The 15771-nt window shown below is 43.8% G+C and overlaps 1 protein-coding gene across 2 annotated transcripts in view; it reads left to right on the forward strand.

Annotated features, from left to right (window-relative positions):
• The window catches only part of FES (FES proto-oncogene, tyrosine kinase), a 222580-nt gene that overhangs the window by 134811 nt on the left and 71998 nt on the right, over positions 1-15771 (forward strand). For both annotated transcript variants that reach the window (XM_073568625.1, XM_073568626.1), the window contains exons 9-10: positions 3154-3340; positions 4969-5046. In XM_073568625.1, the coding sequence (XP_073424726.1) occupies positions 3154-3340; positions 4969-5046 (265 nt within the window). The remainder of the gene's footprint in view (positions 1-3153; positions 3341-4968; positions 5047-15771) is intronic.

Here is a 15771-nt window from a genome sequence, read left to right on the forward strand (position 1 = left end):
TGCTGTGATTGGTTGCCGTAGGCAGCAAAGAGTTTTTTCTTTAATATCAAGAAATCTCCCTTAACATATACTCTAAATGACCTTAAAGGGAACCTGTCATGTCGGGTAATGATATTATCCTGTAGATATAGGGTTATTCTGGTAGGTTAATAGCGTTAGGAAGGTGCCCAGCTCGATACTGAAAGTGCGGCACCAGGGGGAAAATGTACTTTATACCTCCTGGGACCCTCCAGCTTTCAGTTATACAGGCATGTGTTGGCGCGGCTATAGTCACCACTTAGTACACAGTGAACAGTGGCTACATCAGTCAGAGCTGGCTGTCAGTCAGAGTGTCAGGGCGTGCTTACAGCCGCACTAACACACCTGTATGACTGAGAGCCAGCAGCTCCCAGGAGGAATAAAGTTAATTTTCTCCCAGGTGCCGCCCGTTCAGTATGGTGGCGGGCACCTTCTATTAGCCTGCAGATTAACCCTATTTCTGCAGGTTAATAGCATTCACCCACCTAAAAAGTTATTTTAATTTAGACATATATTAGAATTCTCTGGTGTAATTGGGATTCTCAATAATGCAGCAATTTACATATCTGCCTGCAAGTGCCATATCTGGAACAGTCATCATATGAGACTGCCTAAAGCTCTGTTCACACCAGCTGGACTTGTCACAGATTTTCCAACCAATACTACAATCAAATCTGCATCAAATTTGATATTTCTTGTCCAATACTAATGAATGGGATTTCTGCGACAAACAGTAAACTGCAATGTAAATAAGCGCATGCTGCTTATTTCACATGAAAAAAATTGAGGAGTAACCTCATTGGCGGTCAATGGAGCTAGTTCTTATGCAAATGTGCTAATCAGCAGAAGGAAATCCATGGCAGAAATGGATTTTAGGCCGGTGTCACACTTGAGAGAAACTCGCACGAGTCTCGCACCTCAATACCTGGCACTTCTGCCGACACTCGGACAGGAGTGTTCAGCTCCATAGAAATACATGCAGCTAAACGCTCCGATCCAAGTGCCGGGTATTGACATGCGAGACTTGTCTGAGTTTCTCGCATGTGAGCATGAGCTCTAAAGCCTATCAGTATGTCTTGCTTAGCAGTCTATATAAATGTATGCCACTAGTTTGCAATTTGTCACGCTCACGCCCTGACTGGTTGTCGTTAGCCAGGGGGTTGTGGCCCCACTGTGCCACAAACCAGACTACCCTGGAAGGGGCGTGACTTAGACAGCTACCTCGGTCTTCGCTGGAGCCTCTGATGGTGAGGTCAGGCTTGTGCAGCAGGTAGCTGCCAGGTGCCACTTCAGGGTGGTGCCTCGCTGTGGCTGGTAATCCCACTGGGAGACAGGACACTTGGACAGGTCCGACTGACAGGCAGGCAGGTGGGCACGGCTGGTACCCAGGCAGGCACGTCTGAGACACAGGGCAGGCAGGCACGTCTGAGACACAGGGCAGGCAGGCACAGGTTTGGACCTGTTCACACAGAAGGTGCAGGTACGGGTACTGACAGGAAGGAGTAGAGTATGACGGAACAGGTTTGAACCTGTTCACACAAGAGGAGAGCCGCAAGGGTGTGGAGCACAGGCAGAACTACAGGAGTGCAGAGCACAGGCAGAGCCGCATAAGTGCGGAGCACAGGCAGCACCGTAGGAGTGAGGCGCACAGGCAGAAGGAGAGGACAAAAGGAAAGACACAAATAAACATCAAAAAACGGAGTTCCATACAAAAAAATAAAAAAATTCAATAAATTTTTATTGCATCAAGTGACAACCATGTGTGTCAGGGGCGGCACGTGGCTCCGGGGCATCAAAGCAGCACTTTCTATGGGTAAGCACTGAAAGCACTTTTGTATGGCAATTAACCATTTCATCTCAACAGCGCTCTGACGGTACATGTACTGGATGTGTTCCAGGCTTTTTTTGAGTGAAACATTTGTCTGTTTTGAGAGATAAGGGCTTTTGATAGGTATGACATTAATCTGCATTGATAGTGTTTTTTTTGTGCGCTATATTTTTTATTACATATATTACCCTTGTGTATGCCCTGGGTCCATGTACTCTTTAATAGGGTTATTTATTAATTGTTTTTACATATGGTTGTCACTTGATGCAATAAAAATTTATTGAATTTTTAATTTTTTTGTATGGAACTCCGCTTTTTGATGTTTATTGGCTGTTTTGTGAAGTATACAATTTTAGTCCAAAATTATTAATGGGGTAAAATTATTGATTTTTGCACTTAGATTTTATTATTATAATTGTTTTGCCCATATTCATTGGAATTGTGTTAGTTAAAAGGAAAGACACAGCAGGGAAAAGAGCCACAGACAAGGAGACCGAGAGACAGAGGTAAGACAGAGTTCAGACAAGGTAACTGTACGAGACAAGGTACAAGACCAAAGACACAGGGACCAGGAAATACTGCCGCCTGGTGGGCAGAGAGGACATGTACAAGACAAGGCTAGAACAAAGACACAGAGACCAGGATAAGACAAGGCAAGGAGTAATAGCACAGGGACCAGGATATTCTGCCTCCTGGAGGGCGGACAGAGTGGTACAAGGCAAGGTAAGAAACTATGGTACAGAGATCAGGATATTCTGCCTCCTGGAGGGAGGACGGAGGTACTAGGCAACAGAGACTAGGTACAGAGACTAGGAATAAAGCCTCCAGAGAAGGCAAAACATAGGACAGGACCTGGCTTACTCAGCAGCAAGAAACTAACTGAGTTAACGCATTGCACAGGCACGTTCCACTGGGTGGAGCTGCCCTAAATACTAGAGGCCTCTTGGTAATTGGTCAGGGACACAATAGACATGTGCACCCTGATTCCATAAGAACCAGAGAGTTCTGGCATCGCCCCCCTATGCACACAGCCAGAAAACGTGCAGAGAGCAGGCAGGAAGCAAGAGGCACACAGCATGAAGCCGGCAGCAGACAGAACACACAGCAAGGCCTGGAGCATTGAGTAAGTTGGTGTGTAGGGGGTGGGAGGCCATGCAGTGATGCTGGCAGGGTTGTTACACAATTCTTATGAAAGTAGACAATATTCAGTAGCTATTTTTTATTTCTTATACATACACTGTATAAGCCAACATTAAATGGTAAGAATAATAAGAAGCTTTGACCATTGTTTTATTTTTTCACAACAGAATTAGCCTCCTAGCTAAGTGTCAGTCTCTTCAGGATGCCATTTTGCAGTATAACATGTCACTGTGTAGCAAGATCAAGCTGCAGGGGCAGAGAGATATTCTGAAAAAGAAGATGTACGAGCTTGGAGCCAGAGATCCTCCCCCAGCTCTCCAGCTGCAGGATGATGGACAATCGATTTGCTCAATTGTGAGTTTTTGCTTGTTTCAAATGATAAAAAAGACAAAACTAACCAACCTGAGTGCTGTCCATTGTCACATTTTATAACACATGTATCTCATTTGTAGATATCCCTTATGATGGTATGTTCACATGCAGCAGATTCAAATGGAAATTTAAGATGAAAGGGTTATTTCTGCAACATGCACGTGGATACATTTTTTTTTTTTAATAGTTTCAAATGTGAAACAGTGCAAAGTACATATACATACTGTATGTGTTTCTACAATTCTTATCAACATGTATAAGGCAGTCAAGTACATTTCTGCCACATGGGTATGTTTATTCCCACTTCAAGTATACTTTGAATAACTTCCTATTGACTTCGTGCCACTCCAGCTTTAGCCCTGGATTGGTGCCACTAATCTAAGTTACCTGCACCTAGTATCATACTTACCAGCCATCTTCTTCTGTTATCTGCACCGCTCCGGTCGGTCTCCAGCATTTTGTGACCTGATGGATCACTGCAGTGTTTGCTGGGAGTGCCAGAAGTCGGAAGTCACAGCTCAATGTAAGGCTATGAGAGCCTGAACGAGGCCGGAACCAGCCTCTCATAGACTCACATTGAGAGCTTGGGACCGTTACCTCTCACTTCTGGTCATTCAAAAGTTGTGGTCACAAGATGGTTGCGTAGGACGTAAGCGGTGCGGGGAAATCCTGAAACAGCCGGTAAATATTTTACTTGGGTCAAAAAATTTACATTAGTGTCACTTCTTCAGCGCTGAAATAAAAAAAATCGTGCGGCGCCGGAGTCGCACGTTAAAGGGAAGCTATTGTGAGAAAAAAATGCTATTAAGCTGCAGATATGGGGTTAAACTGCATGTTAGTAGCATTCTGAACATGCCCGGCGCACCTATTTAGAGTCCCGCTGCCGACAGGAAATTAACTTTATTACTCTTTCCAGTGTTCAGTTATAGTGGAGGTGCTGGCGCCCTTTCAGTCACTGCTCTATGTATAGACAGTGGTGGCCATAACTGGAACACCGGCACTGGCTGACAGCAGGATCAGCATTAGGGTTGCTAATCCTCATGTATACCCAGTACAGTGCAGACGGCACAATTTCTGCAGATATGCATCAAAATGTGAATGTATTCAATATAATTGATGTTGCAGAATTACAATATCATCCATTGGCCCTGCCAGAACAGTATAAGCGTATATATAATTCAATGAGTTGCCATCAAGAAGTGATGAGTATCCACCCAAGACATGTCATGCTCAATCTTGGGTATTCACATTTGATAATGCAGTTCATAGGTAGACACAAAAAGTGATGGCACTCGGCAGTCTTTTTAATCTTCTTTCATTGACACTTCACAGTGGATTACAGTAGTATTTTCTATTTGCAGGAGAAAGAGCTGGCGCCAAGTGGTGATGGCCATACTGCATTCTACGCACTTCTATGGGCCTCGCTGTAGAAAGTGTGTGATACGCGAAACGGAGGTCGTCTTTGGGCGTTAGCTCCATCTCCTGCAAATAGAAAGATTGATGTGATGTATCAATAATGAAGGATTGAGAATACAGTTGAGTGCCATCACTTTTATTTGTCTACATACGAAGAAATTAATATTTCTTTATATTGTTTTATTTTGTTATAGGACCGGGAGAGTGGTATCAATCACACTCTGGAAAATATAAAAAATCACATTTCTGGGATATTTCGACCAAAAATTTCTGTGAGTACCACATGTCTCAGGTTTTATTTCACAATTTTTTTTAATTATGCAACAAATAATCTGTCTTAGATAATACAGTGCACAAAGATTATTTACTGTTTTGCTCCATTTACTACTAAAGCTCTTGAGGGTAATATTGTTTGGTAATGTCCATCTGTCATTTTAAGTAAAACCCATAGGAGCTTTTATTTCTTGAGTCATCATCAGATAAATAAGCAATTGGTTTGGGTTTCCCATGATATGAGTATATAAGGATCCCCTAAATCTTGGCATGTCTACTTTTACCTGCTTTTTAAACTCTTGATGCTATGATTATACATACAGACCATTTAATAAATTAAAGCTAATTTCCAACCTCAAGCTATGATTTGGTGGGATTGACCTTGCTAAATTGTATGCCCTACCAGAGGCGTATCTAGGCTTTCTGGCACCCGGGGTAAGAATTTGGTTCGACGCCCCCCCCCCCCCCCAAGTACATATGAGACTTGCACACTTAGCCATGTACCCACGAGCTGCTCTCCCTAATCCTCTCAATGTTCAGTAAAAAACTGAAAGCAGGAAGAGAAGCTCGTTGCCACAGGACCATAACTATGAAAATCGCATATGAGTGAAGTGTCTATGTGATGACACTGGAACATGCTGAGCTGAATCCTGACATTGCAGGCTTCTGAATTCTCACAACTAATGCACTGCACACTTTTAGGATTCTCCCTTGCTGATATACAGTCATGTCAGCACAAGTATGTGATTTGTATACTTCTGGCCACATTCCAACTAGACGTGCCCGGCCTCGCTCTGTTCATTTTCATTGAGTGAGGCCACACATGTCTAGTCAGCATGTGACCGCATGTATGTAAATTACCGGCACAAGAGAATCCTGACAGCGTTCAGTGAGCACTGTGAGAATTCAGAAGTCTGCAGTCACATAGAATGACTGCAGACTCAGCACAAACCTGGACAACCCCTTTAATGTTCCTGACAAATAAAAACATGAGAATTAGTCAGTATCACAAATAATATTTACATCCAGGTACCTTATAGATGACGTCCTCTCTGGAGTCGGTCTCCTCTTCTTCTTCTTGTCCAGACCCCATGATGAGTTTTCTCATCCACAGCCGTCTCTGCAGACGTCCATCTTCTCCAGTCTTCTGCAGCAAATCTCCACATGATCCCCTTAAAGATAGAAGTGTCATTATAATGCTCCTAAATAAAAATGTCTGCAATATACTGTCACCTCACACTATTCCACTCCCTCCTCATACTGTCTCCTCTAACATCCCCTCTGTTCACCATACTGTCTCCTCATATATTTACCTCCTCACTCTATACTGTCTGCTCACCCATACCCCAGACTCCCCATACTGTGTCTGCACACATCCCATCACCCTCACTTGCCATACTGTGTCCACATACATTAACCTGTTCACTCCCCATACTGTCTGCACCCATCCCCCATACTGTTTCCTCATACATACTCTGTTTTGTGTCCTCAAATCTCCCCACACACATTAAATCCCCCATCCCCACTCCAAATCCCCATCCCTCACACACATTAAATAACCCCCCATCCCCACTCCAAATCCCTCACACACATTAAATCACCCCCCATCCCCCCACACATTAAATAACCCCCATCCCCCCACACATTAAATAACCCCCCATCCCCACTCCAAATCCCTCACAAACATTAAATAACCCCCCATCCCCACTCCAAATCCCCCCACACATTAAATAACCCCCCATCCCCACTCCAAATCCCTCACACACATAAAATAACCCCCCATCCCCACTCCAAATCCCTCACACACATAAAATAACCCACCATCCCCACTCCAAATCCCCACACACATTAAATACCCCATCCCCACTCCAAATCCCTCACACACATTAAATAACCCCCCATCCCCACTCCAAATCCCCACACACATTAAATAACCCCCCATCCCCACTCCAAATCCCCCCACACATTAAATAACCCCCCATCCCCACTCTAAATCCCCCCCCACATTAAATAACCCCCCAACACCACTCAATAACCCCCATTCCTACTCCCAAATCCCTCCACACATTATGTACCCCCCACTTCAAATCCCCCCACACATTAACCCCATCCCCACTCCAAATCCCCCCACACATTAAGTATCCCCCATCCCCACTCATTAAGCCCCCACACATTAACCCCCATCCCCACTCATTAACCCCCTCCACACTTTAACCCCCTCCACACATTAACTCCCCCACTCATTAGCCCCCTTCCCCACATTAACACCTCCCATCTTCAGTGTCTTCAGCTCCACAGTGGAGCATCAACGTTCGCTCTGGGCACCGGGGAGTGACGTCAGCAGCATGATCACATGACCTGATCACGCTGCTGACGTCGCTCTGGCCCGGCGGTCAGAGCTTCAATTGTAATGGCGTATAGAGGCCAGTACATTTGTTCCCTGGGAGCCGGCACGCACACCTTCTCTGCGCCAGTTGTCAGCTTGACAGCTGACACAGAGAACTGCCGACTCTCAGGCCGGGGGGCGGCAGAACGCAGCCGCCAGGGAGGACACTGAGGACTGCTGCATTAGGCGGACCAACTGCGCCCCCTGCTGGCTGCGCCCGGGGCAACTGCCCCGGCTGCCCCCCCTAGATACGCCCCTTTGCCCTACTCATGACTGTGTCATACTAGTGTGATTGCACATGTAGCAACTAGTGATGAGCGAGTATACTCGTTGCTTGGGTGCCCTCCAAATATTTTGATGATCTCGGAGATTTAGTTTGTGTCCACGCAGCTGCACGATTTGCGGCTGCTGGACAGGCTGAATACATGTGAGGAATGCCTGTTTGTTAGGGAATCTCCACATGTATTCAGGCTGTCTAGCAGTCTTAAATCATACAGCTGCTTCGACACAAACTACCGTATATACTCGTGTATAAGCCGAGATTTTCAGCCCATTTTTTTGGGCTGAAAGTCCCCCTCTCGGGTTATACGCGAGTCATATATCGGGGGGGTGGGCAGGGGAGCGGGGGTGTCAAAGACCATACTCGCCTCTCCTGGCACTTCTCTGCAGCCCCTGCGTCTCCCTCTGCCGTTTGCTTCCTGCATTCAGCTGTCGCGTGGTACCGCTCATTAAACTCATGAATATGCGCATATTTAATGAGCGGTACCACGTGACCAGCTGAATGCAGGAAGCAGATGGCAGAGGGAGAAGCAGGGGCTGCCGCTGCAGAGAAGAACTTGCGCTAGGAGGGGTGAGTATGACGGAGGCAGAGTGATATTCACCTGTCCCCGTTCCAAGCCGCGCACCGCTGTGTCTCCAGGTCCTCCTGCTGTGACAGCAGAGGGCGTGATGACTTAGTCAGTGTGCGCCCTCTGCTGTCAATGCAGAGATCCGGGAGACACAGCGGTGCACGGCTTGGAACGGGGACAGGTGAATATCGCCACTGCCAGGGGCTCAGGACACCGGCACCTAGCCCCCAGTGACGGAGAGGTGAGTATGTCATTTTTTTATTGTAGCAGCAGCAGCAAATAAGGGGTATTTGTGGAGCATCTTATGGGGCAGCATTAACCCTTGTGCAGCAGCATATTATGGGGGGTATTTATGGAGCATCTTATGGGGCAACATTAACCCTTGTGCAGCAACATATGGGGGGTATTCATGGAGCATCTTATGGGGCAGCATTTACCCTTGTGGAGCATCATATGGGGGGTATTTATGGGGCAGCATTAACCCTTGTGCAGCAGCATATTATGGGGGGTATTTATGGAGCATCTTATGGGGCAGCATTAACCCTTATGCAGCAGCATATGGGGGTTATTTATGGAGCATCTTATGAGGCAGCATTAACCCTTGTGGAGCAGCATATGGGGGTATTTATGGGGCAGCATTAACCCTTGTACAGCAGCATATTATGGGAGCTATTTATGGAGAATCTTATGGGGCAGCATTAACCCTTGTGCAGCAGCATATGGGGGGTATTTATGGAGCATCTTCTTGGGCCAGCATTAACCCTTGTGCAGCAGCATATGGGGGGTTTTATCTATGGAGTATCTTCTTGGACCACCATTAACCCTTGGCTTATACGAGAGTCAATAAGTTTTCCTAGTTTTTTGTGGCAAAATTAGGGGGGTCGGATTATACACGGGTCGGCTTATACACGAGTATATACGGTAAAATACTTGGAGGACACTGGAGCATGCTCGGGAAAACTCGAGCTACAAGTATACTTGCACATAATTAGTAGCAACCTTTGCTACTTGGCTAGAAACCACATAGCAAAAAACTCATGTGATTTTACCACAAATTACCCTTTTGGCCTCAACCACAGGTGAAATACATGAATTTCAACTGCCTCATTTATACAAGGCATTCAGGTCCCCTGTCTGCCCAAAAGTTCAAAATATGTCAGTTCACAGTAAAAGCACATTTGTTTTGACCGTGTGGTTCTTGGGCCGTTATGGCGCAAAACCACTACCTATATGGGCCCCATTATTGTATCAGAACCTGAACTTGTTTGTTGAAACATAATAAATAAAAAATAAATAAATAACATAAAATGCACAGTTTGTTGTATTTTTATGACTTATTAGCTCTAAGGATAAGCTTACGTGGATAGGAAATTAGAATGGATAATATAAGGCTTATTTACCACATGAAAAAAATGGATACACAGCTGGTGAGCAAATGGCTAAATAATAAGACCATTAGACACAAACTGATAGTTCCCCAAACAGGTCAAGAGGTACACTGCTGTGTTAAAATAATTTCACTTGCTTTGACATCTGTTTTCATTTTGGGTGGAAAATATTCCACATGAAGTTAGGGGTTTTCCAGGATTACGTATATATTGCTCACATGAAAGACAGTGTAAACCATATCATATTATATGTAATGGTGTATTGTAGTGATGAGCAAGTAGCATTGTTGCTTGGGTTTCCTCGAGCATGCTCGGGTGTCCTCCGAGTATTTTGGCATGCTCGGAGATTTAGTTTCTGTCGACGCAGCTGCATGATTTGCGGCTGCTAGACAGCCTCAATACATGTGGGGATCCCCTAACAGGCATTTTACACATGTATTCAGTCTGTCCAGCAGCCACAAATCATGCAGCTGCGTCAACAGAAACTAAATCTCCGAGCACACCAAAATACTCTGAGATCACCCCAGAAACCCGAGCAACGAGTATACTCAATTATCACTAGTGTATTGTCTTGTGATTTGCACTTTGTGTGCGTTGATCCTAGTTTCCTAGTATTCGACAGATAGGTCACTATTTGGATCTAATAATGGTGGTGTCACATGGTGGTTTGTCCTTGCAGAGAAAAGTGATAAATATGGTACATATTAAGTATATTTACGAGTGTAGAATAAATTCAAAACCTAGAACTCTGTGTGTTTTTAGACCTCATACCAGATTGCAATATGTTTTTATACCACAGACCAGATCTGTGTGTTTTTAGACCTCAGACTACATGACAGCGTGTTTTTAGAACTCAGACCAGATTTGTCACGTAGTGACTAGGGACTGAGTGTGCCTACAAATCCCTCAAACTAGGGATGCCCTAGTGTATCTGTCTCGGGTTTACTGTGACAGAGAGGAACCAGAAGACTGCAGCGTCTGATTTCTCCTACTCCTGCACTGATCAAAAGCAATTCATCTTCATATTAAACTATGTAAATTTATTTTAACCGTGCAGGGGTTAATCTGCTCAGTTGAGAGCTCCTGGAAGCTTTCCTGCATTAAGGCTCTCAGCTGTGCACTGTTAGCCACTCCCATCTCCTATATAATCTGAGCCCTAGCTAGCACTCATTGTCAGTTTGCTTCTGCTGCATGGCTGGAGGTTGTTGTTGGTTATTAAAGGAGAAGGCGGTTTGTGGCTTTATCTGTGACTGTTGCTAGGATTTGAGTGTGTGATAATTCCCTTTCTTCTCCGAATTTGGTCTAACCCCATCCTCCACTTCCAGGTGCATTCCTCTGTTATATATGTGAGTATATTTGTGTGTTTAGTATTTTTCGTTACCCCATTTAGTATTGCCTTGTTAGAATGGTTGGTGTATTACGATACATTACTTACCTGGGAGGGGGAAGGGTACAGACTGAGGACGGTTTCAGGAGCTAAGGCAAGGTACGTGTCCCTGGTATCTTCACCATTATAAGTAATCCAGAGAACAGGGCAAACTATGGCGCCCCTAGCGTTAGGGACAGGGATGGAGCCCTTGGTCCTGGGACTACTGACAAAAGAGTCGCGACACACCAACTTTAAAGATAAGACAATTTTTTTTCCGTTGAACTAAAATTGTAATTGGAGGCAAAGTTTAAAACAAAATCTGGATTAGTGTGTTTTGAATGCTAGTCAGGGCCTGGTTTCTATAGGAGATGGGAGTGGCTAACAGTGCTCAGCTGAGCCTTAATGTAGGTAAGCTTCCAAGAGCTTTTAACTGAGCAGATTAACTCCTATACTGCTAAAAGAAATTTATACAGTTTAATATGACGGTGAAATGCTTCTAATCAGTGCAGGAGTAGGAGAAATCAGACGCTGCAGTCTTTTGGCTCCTCTCTCATGCTGTAAACCCGTGACACTATCCCTTTACTCCAGATTACTCCTGAAGGTGAAGACGCCGAGGTTACGTGCCTTGTTATGCTCCTATATTAACCATTATCTGTTCTGTCCCCCACCCAGCGAGGTGTGAGACCTAAGTATATAGGTTAACAATAACCAGACAAACAAGGGAAGACATACAGGGATAAATGAAAACTACAATCATACAAAATTCTCTCAGCAAACAGAGTGGTACACAGCAAAGGTTTAGGAAGGTGAAACCAAATAGGAGAGGATGAGGATGAACACAAAAACAATCTTAACGCAACAATCTCCTGAACAACTCTCCTATTTCAGACACGAATCTTACTGCCAACCCCTAACCAGGTAGTAAGAACTGTCACTGGCAATTCCAAAGTGCCAGTGGAGTGCATATATACTAGAGGGGATTGGTCAACACTGGACAGCTGAGAAAATTCAGGTTGGAGAGCTCCAGGAGATCAACTGAACTGATTAACTTTTTCACTGCCAGCAAGGAAAAAAATCTGCACTGTTTAAGAAGATGGTGAAGCAGTTCTAATCAGTGCAGGAGTTCATAAGACCAGATGCTGCAATCTTCTGACCTCTCTCTCTTCTGGTATCCCTGTGACAAGATTGAAGTGTGTTTTTCGACCACACAACAGATCTCAGTGTGTTTTAGACTTCAGACCAGATTTCAGTACGTTTTAAGACCACACAGCAAATCTCAGTGTGTTTATAGACCTCAGACCAGAGTTATTTACTAGTTCTTGCTCCAATGGCATGCAATACCCTTCACTTCAAGTTGTTGTACACAATACCCTGACATGAAGGAATTGATCAATTGTTTGGAGTTAGGACATGTTGAACAGAAGACTTGCCTGCTCTTCTGGGAATCTGGGATTTGTCCTGAATTACCAGTCGAGTAGTCAAGTATGATTACTGTAAATCCTCTTTAGGTGGCTTATGATAATTTACACTTGAATTGATTGAGCTCAATATTTTGTTGCAACTACTTATTGTTGACCTGCCTCTGTGTACACTTTAGGGTATCTCAGCAGGCATTCACCTTAAACGGCGTGAGCTGTCTATCTTTGTTAATACCATAAAATGTTCTCTCCACTGCAGTCCTATAGACTTGCAATTAAGAACCCTCTCTGTGAGAAATGGCTTTCTTAAATGATCTCATATATCTCTGTTAGATTGCTAGTGTACCAGAATTGCAGAAATGTTAATGAAAAGATGAACAGTGTTTACTTCATGTTTTATGTAGAGTAAAATCCTAACGCTAAGAGCCCCGATAGAAGTCTGATTGCTGAATTGTCAGGGTTGTCATAGAAAACAAATATAGTTTTAAAGTAATGTAAAGGGTTGTTGTCAAATTCTTGAATGAGTTAGGCTGGTTTCACATTTGCGTTTTTTTTCGCGGTAATTTAGCGCTAAATAGCGCATGCGTTTTTTTTCCTATACTTTGCATGGGATGCGCTTATGTGCGCATACACATGCGTTTGTATGCGTTTTACCGCGCATGCGTTTTTTTGCGGTATGCGCTCGGGCGCACAAAATGCAACTTGTTGCATTTTTTGTGCGTCCGATTTGCCTCAAAAAAACGCATGCGCGCGCAATGCGTTTTTTTACAGCAAGACACCCAATATAAGTCTATGGGTGCGCATATGTGCGCATTGGCATGCTTATGTATGCGTTTTTTTGCACATGCGGTTTTTTTTGTTAACCATGGAATTTAGGGGTTTGGGTTAGAGTTAGGGTTAGTTAAGGGGGTTTAGGGTTATTGTTAGGGTCAGGGTTAGGGTTAGGGTCAGGGTTAGGGTTAAGTATGGTTTGGTTAAGGGTTAGGGTCAGGGTTAGGGTCAGGGTTAGGGTTAAGTATGGTTTGGTTAAGGGTTAGGGTCAGGGTTAGGGTTAGGGTTAGGGTCAGGGTTAGGGTTAAGTATGGTTTGGTTAAGGGTTAGGGTTAGGGTCAGGGTTAGGGTCAGGGTTAGGGTTAAGTATGGTTTGGTTAAGGGTTAGGGTTAGGGTTAGGGTTAAGTATGGTTTGGTTAAGGGTTAGGGTCAGGGTTAGGGTTAAGTATGGTTTGGTTAAGGGTTAGGGTCAGGGTTAGGGTTAGGGTTAAGGTTAGTTAGGGTTTGGGTTAGGGTTAAGTATGGTTTGGTTAAGGGTTAGGGTCAGGGTTAGGGTTAAGTATGGTTTGGTTAAGGGTTAGGGTTAGGGTCAGGGTTAGGGTTAGTAAAGTCATGGTTTGGGTTAGTGTGAGGGGCCACCTAATGTTGGAAAAAAACGCAAACGCGGTAAAAACGCACTAAAAACGCATACAAACGCATAAAAACGCTGCGTTTTTTTCATGCATGCTCATAAAAATGCTTGAAAAAAACGCAGCAGTTGTATGCTTTTGTATGCGTTTTTCAATGCGTTTTTTTGCGGGAAAAACGCGCTGCAAAAAAAAGCAAGTGTGAAACAGGCCTAAAATTGGTAATTGTTTGTAACACTATACAACGTAGCAATTTACTTCTTATTAGGGCCCACTCACATGACTGTAGATTCTCTCATGCAAGAGAATCGGTAGATTATGCTTATGACACTCTGATCAAACACTGATCAGAGCTTGATCCAAGTGTCAGTATTATTTGATCTGATTATTTCAAATGAGAGAATCGGAGCATACTTTAAGAAGATGGAGAACAAAATTTCTCAGTCTTCTCCATTCTTTGAGAACATGGAAATGTCATTTGAGTGCAGTTTGATATTTTCAACGCACCCATAGACTTGAATGAGTGAGTGGCATCTGATTTCAAAGTGAATTTTCAACATGCTGTGATTTTTGTCACTGGCAGATTATGCTGGTGAAAAAAATCAGGTATCAGCACTGCCGCATTGAATAACTGAGCGCTATCCGATAAAATATCGCCTAGCAGTCGTCTAATTTATATTCTGGTGTGAGCGAGCCCATAAAAATACCTTCTTTTTTTCAAGAACACAGAAATTTTTAATGTTATCGTATCGGTTAGGCTTGGAGTTATAACTGGGTTTTTTCAAAAGTCAAAAAAAAAAACAAACGATGATATGGCAGCCAGTGTTGGCAAGCTATTCGAGTTTGAGTCGGGTGCTATGATGTGCATGGACTTTCGCGGATACCCGCATGGTTTTTCTTTGTGTCTAACAGCCGTGAATCATGTGGGGCGGTGACTCGAGCATGTCACTTGAGCACCCGCAATATTCGGTGCATATCAGATGCAAACTGGAGTAACGAACACTTGCTTTCAACACTAATGATGACATATTCAATATGACAACCTAATGTTATAAAACTCTGTGTCATACCCAGGGCCGGACTGACCATCTGGAAATTCTGGCAAATGCCAGAAGGTCCTGTCTGGTCGTGGGCTTCCTTGTCCGCTACATTGTTAACAGAATCAGTGTTCTCAAGACACCCATACTGTTAAGAGTTGTGATGGAGCACAAAGTCGCTGACTCTGTCACTTACCCCGGCAGGCCATGGGCATCATTAGAAATATTGGTCTTGTAGTAAATCTTGCTTTCTTCAGTCCAGGGTAATATTAGTAATTTATCCCCATCTGGTGCTTGGGGACGGGGACAGAATGGGCCTGTGTGATTTTAAATGCCAAGCCTGAATTTCAGTCCCAGTCCGTATCTGGTCATACCTGTGTGTTCCACTGTAGTATGTCAAAACAAATAGATACTTGTCGAAAGGAAAGAAGCATGCACAGATATAGGGACCACCGTGAAAATATTCAATATTTTATTGATGTACAAAAAGCCAAAACTGATTAAAAACATTGATTTAATTCATGTGAAGCACCTGAAGGGTTATCAAACTTCTTGACTGTGGTTTTGATCACCTTGAGGGGTGCAGTTTTTAGAATGGTGTCATTTTTGGGTGTTTTCATATAGACCCCTCAAAGTCACGTCAAATGTTATGGGGTCCCAAAAAAATGGTTTTGAAAATTTTGATGGAAAAATGAGAAATCGCTGTTCAGCTTTTAACCCTTATAACTTCATAACAAGAAAAATTATGTTGCCAAAATTGTGCTGATGTAAAGTAGACATGTGGGAAGTATTATTTATACATAACTCTCTGATTTAAGGACATCAGAATTAAAAGTTTGAAAATTGCTAAATTTTCTAAATTTGTGCCAATTTTCTGTTT

Source organism: Dendrobates tinctorius, unplaced genomic scaffold (assembly GCF_039654945.1).
Source record: "Dendrobates tinctorius isolate UK_male_01 unplaced genomic scaffold, ASM3965494v1 ptg000022l, whole genome shotgun sequence".
Classification (NCBI taxonomy): Eukaryota; Metazoa; Chordata; class Amphibia; order Anura; family Dendrobatidae; genus Dendrobates; species Dendrobates tinctorius.